Source organism: Cadophora gregata (assembly GCF_030347475.1).
Source record: "Cadophora gregata isolate MNR1 chromosome Unknown scaffold_2, whole genome shotgun sequence".
NCBI lineage: Eukaryota > Fungi > Ascomycota > Leotiomycetes > Helotiales > Ploettnerulaceae > Cadophora > Cadophora gregata.
The window spans coordinates 2756797-2770651 of record NW_026695925.1 but is presented as its reverse complement, the minus strand read 5'-3'; the positions used below and the strand labels follow the sequence as shown (position 1 = coordinate 2770651).

The window sequence follows — 13855 nt, the reverse complement described above, 5'->3', positions numbered from 1 at the left end:
AAGTCGCTCTGCTGAGTAGACGGGATGGTAACCTTCAAGGTGATGTCAGCTTCCGCTTTTACAATAAATCGAAAAGGAACCCATCGTGGCAAATTTGTTGGCAGTGGCAGCTGGCGACTGTACACTTGGCAACCACAGGAAGGTAGTGCCGCTGGGGTATTCATCATCAATCGTGGCCGATGCGGTCACTTCATGTCCTGCACTTAATGGAACAATTTTCCTCTGACTGTGCTTCACAACCAGCAGCTTTTGGCTTGAATAGACTCTCGATTCTAAATTCTAAGCAAACGCCTGTAATTTTCAATAAACGGTGTTCTCATTCGTGACTACATCCTGCATCTTTTGATTTGTGCCCGATGAGATGTTGAATCATGCTCCGGTGACATAAAGTAAGGTAGTTGACAAGGACAAGTTTTTGTTGACTACCGATTCACTCTTCCGTATCACATGTGTCGTTGACCTCGCTAAGCACCACCGAATGAGATGAACGTCATATTGGTTTCGAGGAGCCTATATCACATAATTCATCTAGTCTTCCCTTGAGGTATCTCGGATCATGGTCTTCGACTCAAGAAAGCTCTTACAAAAATTCCAAAAGCTCCTCATGAGAAGCTGCAAGATCTGGCAGAGTCTTGGCCACTCGGTTAGAAGACGCTAAAAAGAGTATCTCGAGTGGTGAGACGGGGGAATAAGCCGTTCGCTATCTCGGATTACAATATGTTGTGAAGGAATACTAGATAGCTGAGAAAGAGACGAGACGATGCCTGGTCTTCAATGTCTTGAACTAGCAAGAGTACATAAGCCTCGAGGCGATGGACAATTGTAGCCTGGACTTTTCCAGCGCAGCACTCCACTGCAGAGGACTTATTAACAATCCACAATTACGGGACGCGCCTTCCCTTTGAGGCTTGTTTATAGGTCAGTACCTACCTAGGTACCTCGGATCCGTGAAGTGGATATGTGGATATGGCACGTCTACCAACAGTGGATTGTGGAGCAAGTGGGCTTTATGCTAAAGCGAGGTTTCCATTACCTATCTCCTGCCCGATTCAGGTCACCATTGCATGTGCCAGCTAACAGATATAAGTAGATGCCCACAACTCCTCTTCCAATGACTCAAATTTTCCTTGGGCAAAACGGGTCTTGTTCGGGTCTCCCAGATAAAATATGGTCAACGTGAGGCTTCTCTGTCCACCCTTGCGGTGTCATTGGTACTGACATTTGAACTGCGCAGAAACAACAGATGCTGATGATTGAGAGAACGATCCTCACATATGCCCCTCGAGTCACATGCATACTCCTTGCTGTCAGCAATGCTATCTTATACATGTGGGAGGTCGACCAAGCCACTTCGCAAGCGGTCTTGTTTGCGAACGCTCTGATCCTTGGATTTCTGGCTCTGAGTCTTCATGGGCCGGGAGAGCTCAGAGCTTCGGAGGATGAAATTATTGTGGAAAAAGTGATGTAAGATAGTGGGAGGAGGACGGACCCTATATTTGGCGGTAGGATCAGGTTTGAAGCCATACTTGTTTGTGTGGAAGACTCAGTATCGGGCATCTAAATCTCCCCAACTACGTTTTGGGCTTAGCATCCATCCATCGCTGTTTTATAAACACACCTCTGCCAGAACACAGTTTTAGTCTCGAAGCCGCAGCAGTCCAGTCAAGTCGTGACGAAGGCTTGTCACGGCAAAAAACTTCAACCTTTCCCGCACTCCACAAAACAATGGAGGAGTTGAACGAGATCACCGAGTCCTGCAAGTTGCCGTTCGGCACACATACAAGACATCTCCTTTGCATACAACCTTCTAATTACTCTCAGATAGAGAAGTCTTCGCAAAGACCTTCATCCAAGGCTCGTTGTGTGGACCAAACAAGACTGGGCTAAGAATGATAGTGTCAGAGGCATGCAGAGTCTGTTGTACCAACACCAGCTTTGTAGAAGGTTCCCCTTCCGCCGATCGTTTGAATGAAGGCTAGTCATTCTGAGTCTGATAATTCAAGAATAATGAAACGACAGGCACCCGAAGAGGACCAATTGTTTGGGCCGACATGGAACATCCAGCTATGCTAATGCAATAAGGCGGACTATCAATGCTAGAGCACACAAGGAGCTACATATGTTGCAATAGAAAGCCAAATGTTTGATCCCACATGTTTCCCACTTACTGCAAACTTTCATCATCCTCATCTCCACTCCTTGTTTCATCGTGGAGCGACCCTTCGCCTCTGCTGCCACCTCTTTCAGATGGAATAGCCTCTTCCGCGTCGCTGCTCTCGATTTGGGTATCTATAGCGTCCATGCGAAGGACGAACTCGTTCTGAAGCCCGACTAGCCAGCTTGTTAGTGCTTTATCATCCATTGAACCTTTTGCAGCCTGCTCCAGCTGTTCTTTCAGACTCTTGACCAACTTTCTCCTCTTCGCCAGCGCCAATGATTTCGAAGATTGTTTCTTGGCCGCTGCCTGGGCTTCTAGCGCGTTTGCTACTTGCTCCGCCACCTGTAAGACCCGTGGAGGAAGATCTACGACACGAGCTACAGCTAAGCCATAATGTTGCTCCTGAACGTAGCCATTTCGCACCTTGTAGAGCATTGCCATCGTGTCTTCTTGTCCGAAATCAACCTCAAGGTGCATGTTAACGACTCCCTCCTTGTTCTGGAGGATTTGAGCTGATTTTAAATTAGACATTGAAGATCGAGATGATGTACAGCTTACCAAGCTCACGAAAGTGAGTTGCAAAGAAGACAAAAGCCCCACTGCCAACTAAAGCTTCTGCGATACTCAAAGATATGGCAAGTCCGTCTCGACTGCTGGTACCGCGACCAAGCTCGTCGATGATCGCGAGACTACCCTTGTCGATGTTCCTGACGAGGGAAGATCAGTTTTACTCTTGATGTTCCAATTGAAGAAACTAACCTTAAGATGAATGCAGTTTCTCTCATCTCCGATGCAAAGGTTGAGACATTGGCTTCAATGCAATCATCCATAGAGACTCGAGCAAAGAGCTGGGTGATCAGTGGGAGGGTGACAGATTCTGCAGGTACAAAGCTGCCAACCTGAGCCATTACACACATGAGGGCAATGGATCGAATGTATGTACTTTTCCCACTCATGTTACAACCGGTTATGATCTGAAAGCGTGTTTGTTCACTAGCATAGGCATCGTTCGGGACAAACTTTTCTTTGTGTATCTGCAAAAGGTGCGCGTTAGCGCATCCATGAGTTCAGTTGATGGTGCTTACCCTTTCTCGAATGGGATGTCTACCAGCCGAAATTGCGATACAATCCGTAATTTGTGGTCGTGTATATTCAACTTGCTGCTCGTTGGTTGTCGCAAGATGTGCAAAAGAGGCGATCATGTCCAGTAAGGCGATACTCTCGCAAACGCGGAAAAGTGCCGGGATCTCTCCGCGAATGTCATCGATCAATTGCTGGATGGTCTGATCACTCATCAAGACCACTTCCTGATGAGACCCCTCGATTCTTTGATTCATCTTCATAAGCTCCAGAGTCTGGCACTCGATTCTACCTTTCTTTAGGTATCGGTTGATGAGGATATCCGGGATAGACCGACCCTCAAAGTCGCTCTCGAACAGCTGGAGGTAATAGCGACGAGCATTGTCATATCGGGTTTCCGCAACAATGTCAAAGCGCTCTAGATGTCAATTAGCGATGTGTTATATCAAGAGGTCTTCGGAAGTAAATAACGGTTAATATCTGTGACATGTTGATGCACATCCTCCGTGATCTCCTTGAAAGTCTGTCGAGCAACATCGAGAAGACCGCTGACCCCAGACTATCGATGGATCAGCATGTTTCTTAAACAGGACGAGTTAATTTCACTTTCACAGCATATGTTCTTTGGTTACGTAAGTCGAGAGGAGTTTTCTGGTACGTGACGTCGTCATTGATCACATTTTGGATGAACTCCATTGTCGGGGTAAGCAGACCTGGCTGAAAATTTTCCCGTATATCGCAGAGCAGTCGAGATCGGGCACCTGCGAGTGCTTCGAATAGAGGAAGAACAGATTGTACGAAACTTTTGAGCATCAAAACTCTATTGATGGACTGTTCCGAGTGCTGAATATCGGGGTGCAGGGGAATGATGATCAACTACAGAAGTTAGTCATTGTGAAGAACAGAGCACTTCCCGATAAAATAATACACTGCTGAGTAATTGTTCGATGTCTTGAATAGCACGAAGAGCTAAGTGAGAAGCTTAGCAAAAATTCCCCACAGAACAAGAGGCAGGACGGGCCGACCTTCTCGTATTTGTGAGAACATATCCTCTTTGGTGGAAAGCTCTCCAACGGCATCGTACCGTTGTTCAAGGACACTGGCTTGGGTAGAAGGCTGTAATATGTTGAGTCTGAGAAGTCGAAGTCCCATTGGTGTCAATGTTTGGTTCATGATGCCGAGGAGGCAAGCTTTGGATTTGGCATTTTGAAGGTTCTGTATCAGCTCCAAGGATTGGATTGTGGCAAGGTCAATCATCATAGAGCCTTCGGAGGGCTGAAATCTGATACGAAGAGAATGGAACGCGAATGACAGAGACTTGCTCAAGTTGATGTGCTTCAGAGCCTGGAGTTGGCCATCAGGATGGTACGAACTATGTTTTCAGAACTTCACTCACCGCGGCGAAGCAACAAGTTGCAAAGAAATTTCCACCGACTGCTACCTTGATTGCTCCAATGTCTTCCGTAAAGGCCAGATCCTGTATATAGTCAAGACCCGCTGTTTCTGACCAGTATTTGCGATCAACGGTGATGATTCTTGAGCCAATGATGTTCTCCTCCACAATGGAGTACATATTTGACTTCTTGTTTGGCGGACCACTTGTTGACACTATCAAGATCTCGGTGGGATCAAAGACATGTAACTTGTTGATAGTCCTGGCATAGAACTGGTTATCACATATTTGACTTAGGACTGCCTCTCCTGTAGTGATATTCACAAATGCAAGTCCGACAGTTGGAGAGACTCCTCTTCCTTCGCTGATGGCACAAACAATTTGTTGACTTTCGCCCCCACCAATGGTAGATCCACCTCTCGACCTTGATCGTCGGCCAGTGGATGGACGAGCAGTGCCAGGTCGGCTCGGGTATGTCGAGCTTGGTCTTGCAGTACCTGGACGGCTGGGGTAAGTCGAACTGGGCCGAACGGTGCTGGGGCGTGGCCCATAAGGAGTTTGTGAAGAGTCATAGGGTGTCCGCGAGGCTGACAATGTTCCGGTAAGCTGATATGAAGTGGAAGCATAGCTCTGAGAAGTGTTCGGCCTGGGGGCTGGGACCGGACGAGGCATATTGGAGGAGATGGCTAGAATGTGGTTGTTAATGAGCTGGGCTGTTAATTGAGGTATCAATCGAATCAAGTATATCAAGATGTGAGCATTGAGCTGGCTGGGACTTCTCTTATAAGAGTGAACACTTGGGATGCTGAAGCTTCATTGAGGGTTGGGAGAGAGTCAGATTAAGGTTGTGATGGGAAGGAAGGCTGAGGGCACGGACCATTGCCAAGGCACGAGGCTGAGATTTCTCCAAAAATATTTTGGAGAACTCTGCGCCTCGCAACATCCCCCGCTCCAAGCCCACCAGAGCCCATCACGAAGATTGAGCCGGCGAGACATAGCTTCAAAAGTGCCAGCAAAAAATTCAGGCGAACAATAGACATCTGATCATTCATTATCCTCTACCGCGATGGCGACAGTCCTTCCCCCGCCAAGCAAGAGGCAGAGAACTGATGCCGCAGAAAGAGCGAGGCAACAGCAGGATATTGAGGAGGTCCCCAGTGATGCTGGCAGTCTGCGCATACAGTTTTTCGACGAAACGACTGGACTAGCTATTGGTCAGGGCCCAGTTCTTGTGCCAGTCGCAGATGCGACCCCAAAAAACCTCGAGCTTCTTTTGAACGCTCTTCTAGCACATGTAAGCCCGAGCGAAGGTTGTTTTCTAGAACAGTGCTGATGGTACCAAGGATTCCTCAGAAACTATTCCGTACCGCTTTACTCTCCCAGTACCTGACAAGAAGACTTCCGAGCCGATTACAACAGCGTTTCCAGCAAACATATGGAAGACGCTGATCAACCCAGGATTGATTAGCACAGAACAGGTGCAGAATATCTCTGCAGCACCGCAGGCTGTTTTCAGAGTACAGGCAGTCTCAAGATGTGCTTCAACTATACCGGGTCATGGCGAAGCGATTCTAGCGACCCAGTTCTCCCCTAGATCCTCGTCGAGAATGGTATCAGGAAGTGGAGACAATACTGCCAGGATATGGGATTGCGACACTGGAACACCAGTTCATACATTGAAGGGGCACACTAGCTGGGTTCTAGCTGTCAGCTGGTCGCCAGATGAGTCAAGGATTGCGACCGGATCCATGGATAATACTGTGCGGATGTGGGATCCCAAGACAGGAAAACAGCTTGGGAACCCGATGAAGGGCCATTCGAAGTGGGTGACGAGTCTCGCATGGGAACCATACCATTCCCAGAAACCAGGAGAACCTCGACTGGCATCGGCATCGAAAGACGCTACTGTGAGAGTCTGGGCGGCAAATCAACAAACAATTGAGTTGGTATTGAGTGGGCACAAAGGGTCGGTGTCGTGTGTGAAATGGGGTGCAACCGGATTCATTTATACGGGCTCTCACGACAAGACGGTCAAGGTATGGAATGCTAAGGATGGAACTCTGGCGCACTCACTAAATGCCCATGCCCATTGGGTAAACCACTTGGCACTATCAACCGACTTCGTCATTCGCACCGCGTACCACGATCATACCGGAAAGATTCCAGCTTCAGAGGAAGAAAAAGTTGCACGGGCAAAAGAGCGATTCCTGAAAGCAGCCACAATACAAGGCGAAGTTGTAGAGAGGCTAGTTTCTGCAAGCGATGACTTCACGATGTATCTATGGGAACCAGCAAAGGGCACCAAACCAGTAGCGAGAATGCTAGGTCACCAGAAACAGGTCAACCACGTCACATTTTCTCCTGACGGTTTATTGATTGCTTCTTCTGGATTTGATAACCATACAAAACTATGGAACGCAAGAGATGGGAAGTTCATTAACACCCTGAGAGGTCATGTTGCGCCAGTCTATCAATGTGCGTTTAGTCCAGATTCGAGATTGTTAGTCACAGGAAGTAAAGACACCACACTCAAGGTCTGGGACATGCGGACTCAAAAATTATCTGCAGGTAAGCTCTTCCCATACCCGAACAAATGTACCTATTTAGGAATACTGACAGTTCTTGATAGATCTTCCGGGTCATCAAGACGAGGTGTATGCAGTGGATTGGAGTCCCGACGGGCAAAAAGTTGGAAGTGGAGGTAAGGATAAAGCTGTTCGTATCTGGAGACACTAGCTGCAACAAAAAGCAAGCAAATGCAAGATTCCTCTACAGTGACCATGGGCATCTATGATTCGAGAGTATAAATTGTCTCCGAGGCTTTCAGAGTAGTCTGATTTACATCCCACAGCGCCCTGAATACAAAGTGTCTGGGGAGGCGACTGTAGCATGATATTTCAAATTCACCTAAGCGCCATTTACTTGGTTAAAATCAGAGCTCTTCCCCTCCTCTCCTGGTTTCCAATGAGCATTCTTCCCTTGACCACAGAGCGCACATTCTTGCGAATCATCCCAGTTTGATCAGCCTCAAGGCAGCTAGCTACCTCTGCTAACCAGAGCTCGGCGTGAGCAGTTTGAATATTAAAATTGTTCTTCTCAAGCCTCAAAAACGTTTAAGAGGTACCACACACCCACTTCTGCAAAGCCTTTCAATTTCCAGCTAGCTTGAGAGATACCGGTTAATGTCCCAAAATTGAAATATGAACTGGCAACACCTGTTTAAATGTTACCGTATTCAGTGATCTCCTCCAATCCATCCCTTCACCAACACATTCAGATTACCAACTGTAGTGTCCTAACATTCTTGAAATCCTTCTGTAATCCCTTCATCCAAAATCGCCTAACTCAAGGTAATATCCTGCATAGTAAAATGGCAGCTTACATGAGCTCCAGACACAACAGCTTCGCAACAAGAGCTCGAATGCCCGCAGAATAATCAAAACCTTCCATGAAGCTTTTCAAATGTCATATTCTGGTCTCATCCTTGCAGAAGAATAGTCTGGTAATATAGAAGGTTGGGAATGGTTGAGAAACCGGAGATCCTAGTACAACGACAATTTGGGGGAAAGTCTCAGGAATGATGGCCGTACAGATTTCGCAATAAAAGAGGGTGCTGTTCATCTTCATAGAAATTGCGGAGTCTTCCTGGCCCTGGCCTTTAAGACAGTCGTTCGTACAAGATACTTGTATCCATTACTACTCCTTAATATGGTATTTAGCTAATTATTGTGGACTTGGGCAGTGGTGGACTGGCAGCAAAGTGTTTTGAACCTCGCGTAATTTCTTGGCATGTCAACAAACTCGAGTGTCTAACCCAGCCAAGTTGCACAGACTTGGGATGAAAGGAACCGATGTCACACATACCAAGATCATTGAAGAAATTTTAGTACTTCTAATTCTTCTCCGATAAGCTTTTGGTGAACAGTTTGGAAGACCAGATAATTATCAAACTCAAAATATGGCTTGGAAGCACGATATGATCGAGCAGCGTGTCAATGACTTCTGGGGTTAGTGTTGAGGCTCTTGAAGAACTCCGTCAAGGACTTTTGTGGGATTTTACTCTCATTTGCACTCATACTATAGGTTATATGGCTTGCAATGGTGTTATTACTGCTGAGAAGAACGTGATACTGAGCGTTCTAGAAAGGCTGACGCGATGGGGCAGTCCTAGAAGCACAGCATGGATTTGTCAGCAATATGGACTGAGAGGTCAGTGGCAAAGCAACTGAAAATGCCTGTAAAATGATTCAAGAAGTCTGCTTTCTTTTCGGCCTTTAGAGCCTTGTAGCCCAAGGCCGTGTGATATTTGGAAAGATTCAAGCAGGCGCTTCGATTACGATCTTGACAACACTTACTTCTTCCAATCCGACAAAACAGTTGCAAAAGTGTCCATTTGCATTTGGAGCTGACTTTCAAGATACTCTGTAAAAGCTCTTAGCAGCTCTATATTCCGATGTGAGTTAAATACTGTGTCAGCAGGAGCAAAGATCTTGAATCTGCGAAGAAATCACTTTTAAAGCTAAGAGAAAAAAATCACCCCCGCCACCCTCCGAAGGCAGAGTGAATCAATTCTGAAGAGCATGATGATAGTGAAACTGAAGTGTTTGATATAACGAATTAGCATTTTGTCAACAGCAGCCTTTAGTGCAAGTTGACGGCCTGAACACAAGATGACCTGATAGATTTTATTTGCTAAGCGAGCTTCATGCCTGATTTCCGTCTTTGAAAGTGTCTACTCTGGCGTCTCACTCTTCGCTCTTCCCATCAACCTTTCAGTCATAATCATCAAGATCGACGGTGAATTCAGACCGCCCTCTCAACAACCACTCCAAAGCAACTGCAGTATGGCTTCTGCGCCCGAGCAAGCTCTTCTGCCAATGACTTCGGCACCAAATGAGCAGGCTGAGTGCTTCTTGGGAGAGTGAGTAACCCAACTTGGCTCATGGTATATTAAACTAACCATTCGTAGGAAACTCGGCAAGGAAATGGTTGCAATCTTCGTCGGTCCCAAAAGAAAAGAGTTTATCATACACAAGGAGCTGATTTGCGAGTCGGAATTCTTCAAGGGTGCATTCATGAGCTCATTCGCCGAAGCACAAGAAGGTATCATGTACCTTCCTGACGACAATCCCGCTGCATTCGATCTATATGTCGAGTGGGCATATCGAAAGCGAATCCCTAATGGACATACTGAGACCTACCTGTACAGTTTGTTCGATCTATATATCATGGCTGATAAATTCTGCAATACCGTACTAAAAGATAAAGTCATGGATACAATTCAAGACATCGCCAAGAAACACAACCTGCTGGATCCAATATTCCCCAAGGAGCTGGTCCTAAAAGTTTTCGAATCAAGTTCGGACGACAACGGAGGCTTGGCATTATTCGTTATCCATCTGATGTGTTATGCATTTCTTTCGAGGATGGAGGGCAAAGGATGTGGAGGGAGCAAGACCCAGTCAAACAAGACTTTCAAGGATGATGATTTGGACTTGATGTGGGATCTGGGAAAGGAGAGTAAGACAATTTTCAAACTATTCCAGGAGCGAGTTTTGAAAACTGTTAGAGGACCTTCGAACAAAACAACCGTCGATCCCCGGGATAGAGACGAGAGCAGAACGCAAAGTCTTTGCCAATTTCACAGCCACCAGGAGGGGTTTTATTGCCGAGGAGAAGACGACTGCACACAATCTGGCTTCATTCTTGATGTTAGCAGAAAAAGTTGCTTGACTGTCAAGAAAGTTGTTTTAAACCTCATCAGCACTCCTGGAGATAAATTATATACACTCGCAAGAGTAGCCTCAAGGAGCGACAAATTCAAGGTCAACCATGGCAAGTCATCTTGGACCCTGGTTTTGAGCAAACAAGATCGTTTGCTTCAGGTTTACAACGAGTTCAACGAGCATGTTCTCGAAATCCCTATCGGCGGAATTGACAGAATTGTGGCCTGTGAGCTTGGGGCTAGTCCTCAAATGATCATCCACAGATCAAGATACAGTGATCCTTTCAGACCTGCCATTTGTATGGAATTCAAAACCACGGAACAATGCAATACATTCAGCGAGGATCTGCGTGCTGCTTGCAAAACCTCCTTCAGCTTGAAGCCAACGTCAGTATTTCATCTTTTATGAAGCCGCTATGATACAAAGATCAACCCATGCTGACTAGATTGTTGATATTGTAGTTCATACGTTGAGAAAGCATTCCAAGGCATCCTGCTTGGCTCGATCTGAGCTCATGAAAGCAGTCTGTCGATGGGTGGGATGCACTTGTACAGCAACCAGTACAGGTTTTGAATAATGTGAGGAATTAGGGATGATGTAGAGCTTTGACTTTCTCTGGATGTGGCAATAGGGCTATGGGACATATATGAGTGGTTTGTGAGATTGTGATCCGCTGGCGGAGTTCACAGCGGTAAAATGGGAAAGGATATCATGAAGCATTGAGTCAGCGTATTAAGTGGAGCAAATTGTAGCACCATAACATCAAAGCACCCCAAAGTTTTCTGAGCGGCTGCGATCAATCAATAAATAGAAGAGAGACTACTTCCGTGCATGACCTTCTTCTCCGCTAGCTGGAGACTTGTTGACATTATATGATTGAGATTCACGTCCTGCAGGATTAGTCTGCGCCGTAAAGTACCTATTAAAAGTCTGCTGCATTTGTTTGCGTCAGCGTCCAACTTGAACAACTTGATGTTTGATTGATTAGCTGTGCATTGATTGGGAGTATTTCTATCCATCATTTTACCATCGTTTAAGTTGCCTAGACCCAACTTCATCCAGAATGTCTATACCTAGAGAACCGAATATGAACCATCACGTGTCAGCAATTTGTATCCTCAGATACTCTTCCTCCAATGAGACTGGGCTTGTATTCAGGTAACGAGCGGACTTCTGTCCCACTTCAGATGCTGTGAATGCGGCGTGGTGCATGCTTGCCTGGCCTGTGATTGGTTGGCTCCTGTCTAGTGTTGGTTTGGAACCCTGAACCTTCACCAATATCGTGGCTTTTACCCAGGGATTGGTCAACAACAGCCGACCATTGCCAAGAACAACATACCAGACGAGTATCATCACACTTTTCCTTACGGCCGGTATTTCAAATTCCTAAAAAGCTGCTATAACTCCACATCCTCGCCGGGTCGCCCTCATCAATCGTCAGAAGAAACCAAATCCCAACCAACATGTGGAAATATCGCTCAAGCTCAAAGTCAGCAAAAGAGAGCCAGAAGTCCGAGAATGTCATCAAAGATCTTTCTGAGAAGAAGGCGTTCCACGATTGGCCAAATGATGCGGGTGTGAGTGCTGTCCGGTACGTCTAACTGCTGGTCATACCACACGCTAACCTGACTCTCAGTTTAATGCCGATACAGAGTGCAGGATACCAGTAAAGCTAGAAGTAAAGGGTAAAATACCTGCTTGCGTCGCTGGAACTCTGTACAGAACTGGACCTAGCCACTACAAGCTCAATGGAACACCAATCGGAGAGTACAAGACCAGTCACTGGTTCGGTACATGAGCCACTTTCACATGCTGACGTGCTCTAATTGTTTCTAGATGGATTTACAACCATACACCGTTTCTCAATTGTCGAGCAAGACGATGGAGGTTGCAGCGTGGCCTACAATTCTCGAAAGCAGGTTGATCAGCTGCTTGAACAGATTCGTAAGACTGGGAAGCTTGACGGGATTTCTTTCGCCCAGAAGAGAGATCCATGCGATGGAGTCTATCAGAAGCTCAAAGCTGTATTCGAGCCGGCGAGAGCGAAGGATCCCTACCAATCTAATGTCGGCGTTACCATTACGACAAACCCGTCGGGCCTCCAACAGAGGGACCCGAAAAAGACGGCTTCATCTAAAAGCTTTGCTGTTGTAAGAACTGACCATGTTCAGATGAAGATGATCAATTTGGAGACTCTGGAGCCTATCGGTGTAACTGATCAAACGATACTCCATCCGCATTTGAAGGGTCCCATGTCCGGCGCACACGCGCAGTTTGACCCAGACAACGGAGATGTCTTTAACTACAACTTGGACTTCGGTAAAGTATGTACGTACAGGGTTTTTAAAACATCCCTTATGACCGGACAGACAGAGATTCTAGCAACGATTTCAGGCTCAGATATCAAGCCTGCCTACATACACTCTTTCTTCCTCACCTCTGATTTTGTCGTACTGGCCGTATGGTCTTCTCATATACCAGGGTACGGCATATCAATTCTGTGGGACCGAAACATTCTTGACGCACTCGCTCCATTCAATCCCAAGTCCAAGGTGAAGTGGCTTGTTATTGACCGCCGAGGTAACAGAGGACTGGTCGCAACCTTTGAAAGTCCCGCGGCATTCAGCTTCCACTCCGTCAACGCGTGGCAGGAGCCTTCCCCGGAAGACGGTACCACGGTGAACATCATGTGCGATGTAATTCAGTTTCCAACTCTCGATATCCTCCATCGCCTGTACTACGATAACCTGGTATCCACTGGTCCTGGAGTCTCTAATTGGGCGGGTGAAGAGTCACCAATGGCGAAGTCAATAGAACCAAGTCTCTCCAGATACCGCCTCAGTGGCGTCCCAATTCAAGTAGGCAAGAAATTAAAAGTCACAAGTGAAGCAGACCTACTTTTCCAAGCACCAAGCCCCTTAATTGGAGATTTGCCAACAATCAATCCTCGTTATGCAACTCGGAGCACACGCTATGTTTACTCTTTGGTCGACCAGGGAAAGTCATCTCTCGTTGACGGGATATCAAAATTCGACACAGTTACGAAGAATGTGACATACTGTAAGTATATCATGCGGATTGTCTTTTCCCTGACTCAGTTTTCGTCTTCCTCTCACTGGACCAGATCTCCTCATCATATCAAAATGTTCGACATACAACACTAACTCTGCGATCTACCCCAGGGATGACAGATAAGCACACCCCTGGTGAAGCAATATTTGTGCCAGACCCAGATAGGAGTAGTGAAGATGGTGGCTTCCTTCTAAGCGTTATATTGGACGGCGAGAAGGGTACTAGCTACCTGCTTTGCTTGGACGCTGAAAATATGCAAGAGGTTGGAAGAGCTGAGGTTGGTGTTGCAGTGGGATTTGGATTCCACGGATGTCACGTCGTAGATGAGTCCCGTTGAGAAATGCTTTCAAAGCGTCATGATTGGATATTTTAACAAGATATTGGGATCAAAGTGACGGTGGTTAAGATTTATGCAGCAATGCGTAC

The 13855-nt window shown here is 46.5% G+C and overlaps 5 protein-coding genes across 5 annotated transcripts; 4 read left to right on the top strand and 1 right to left on the bottom strand.

Moving 5' to 3' along the window:
- Positions 1-843: 843 nt before the first annotated feature.
- On the top strand, positions 844-1468 carry ONS95_008188 (uncharacterized protein; the record flags this gene model as incomplete). Its single annotated transcript, XM_058501734.1, has 2 exons — positions 844-1176; positions 1235-1468. Exons 1-2 carry the CDS (start codon positions 1168-1170, stop codon positions 1466-1468), a joined length of 243 nt encoding a protein of 80 aa, XP_058363055.1. The 5' UTR covers positions 844-1167.
- Positions 1043-5463, bottom strand: MSH4 (MutS protein msh4). Its single transcript, XM_058501733.1, has 9 exons — positions 4635-5463; positions 4264-4582; positions 4167-4207; positions 3845-4114; positions 3710-3797; positions 3244-3656; positions 2918-3192; positions 2717-2865; positions 1043-2670 (listed from the first exon to the last, which is right to left on the bottom strand). Exons 1-9 carry the CDS (start codon positions 5301-5303, stop codon positions 2165-2167), a joined length of 2730 nt encoding a protein of 909 aa, XP_058363054.1. The 5' UTR covers positions 5304-5463; the 3' UTR covers positions 1043-2164.
- A 129-nt stretch (positions 5464-5592) lies between these two features.
- Positions 5593-7663, top strand: ONS95_008186 (uncharacterized protein). Its single transcript, XM_058501732.1, has 3 exons — positions 5593-5925; positions 5975-7199; positions 7261-7663. The coding sequence occupies exons 1-3, from the start codon at positions 5698-5700 to the stop codon at positions 7365-7367; spliced, it is 1560 nt and encodes a 519-aa protein (XP_058363053.1). The 5' UTR covers positions 5593-5697; the 3' UTR covers positions 7368-7663.
- Positions 7664-9475: 1812 nt separating this feature from the next.
- On the top strand, positions 9476-10867 carry ONS95_008185 (uncharacterized protein; the record flags this gene model as incomplete). Its single annotated transcript, XM_058501731.1, has 3 exons — positions 9476-9552; positions 9601-10743; positions 10819-10867. 3 exons carry the CDS (start codon positions 9476-9478, stop codon positions 10865-10867), a joined length of 1269 nt encoding a protein of 422 aa, XP_058363052.1.
- Positions 10868-11820: 953 nt separating this feature from the next.
- Positions 11821-13766, top strand: ONS95_008184 (uncharacterized protein; the record flags this gene model as incomplete). Its single annotated transcript, XM_058501730.1, has 4 exons — positions 11821-11934; positions 11994-12147; positions 12194-13417; positions 13540-13766. 4 exons carry the CDS (start codon positions 11821-11823, stop codon positions 13764-13766), a joined length of 1719 nt encoding a protein of 572 aa, XP_058363051.1.
- Positions 13767-13855: the final 89 nt, after the last annotated feature.

Bases quoted from the DNA above. Each gene is read 5' to 3' on its own strand.
- MSH4 (XM_058501733.1), bottom strand. From the start codon at position 5,303: ATGCCTCGTCCGGTCCCAGCCCCCAGGCCGAACACTTCTCAGAGCTAT. The intron at 3,657-3,709 runs GTTATTTACTTC...ATTGACATCTAG, and splicing joins ACATGTCACAGATATTAACC to AGCGCTTTGACATTGTTGCG. The intron at 3,193-3,243 runs GTAAGCACCATC...CACCTTTTGCAG, and splicing joins GACATCCCATTCGAGAAAGG to ATACACAAAGAAAAGTTTGT.
- ONS95_008186 (XM_058501732.1), top strand. From the start codon at position 5,698: ATGGCGACAGTCCTTCCCCCGCCAAGCAAGAGGCAGAGAACTGATGCC. The intron at 5,926-5,974 runs GTAAGCCCGAGC...GATGGTACCAAG, and splicing joins TGAACGCTCTTCTAGCACAT to GATTCCTCAGAAACTATTCC. The intron at 7,200-7,260 runs GTAAGCTCTTCC...AGTTCTTGATAG, and splicing joins GACTCAAAAATTATCTGCAG to ATCTTCCGGGTCATCAAGAC.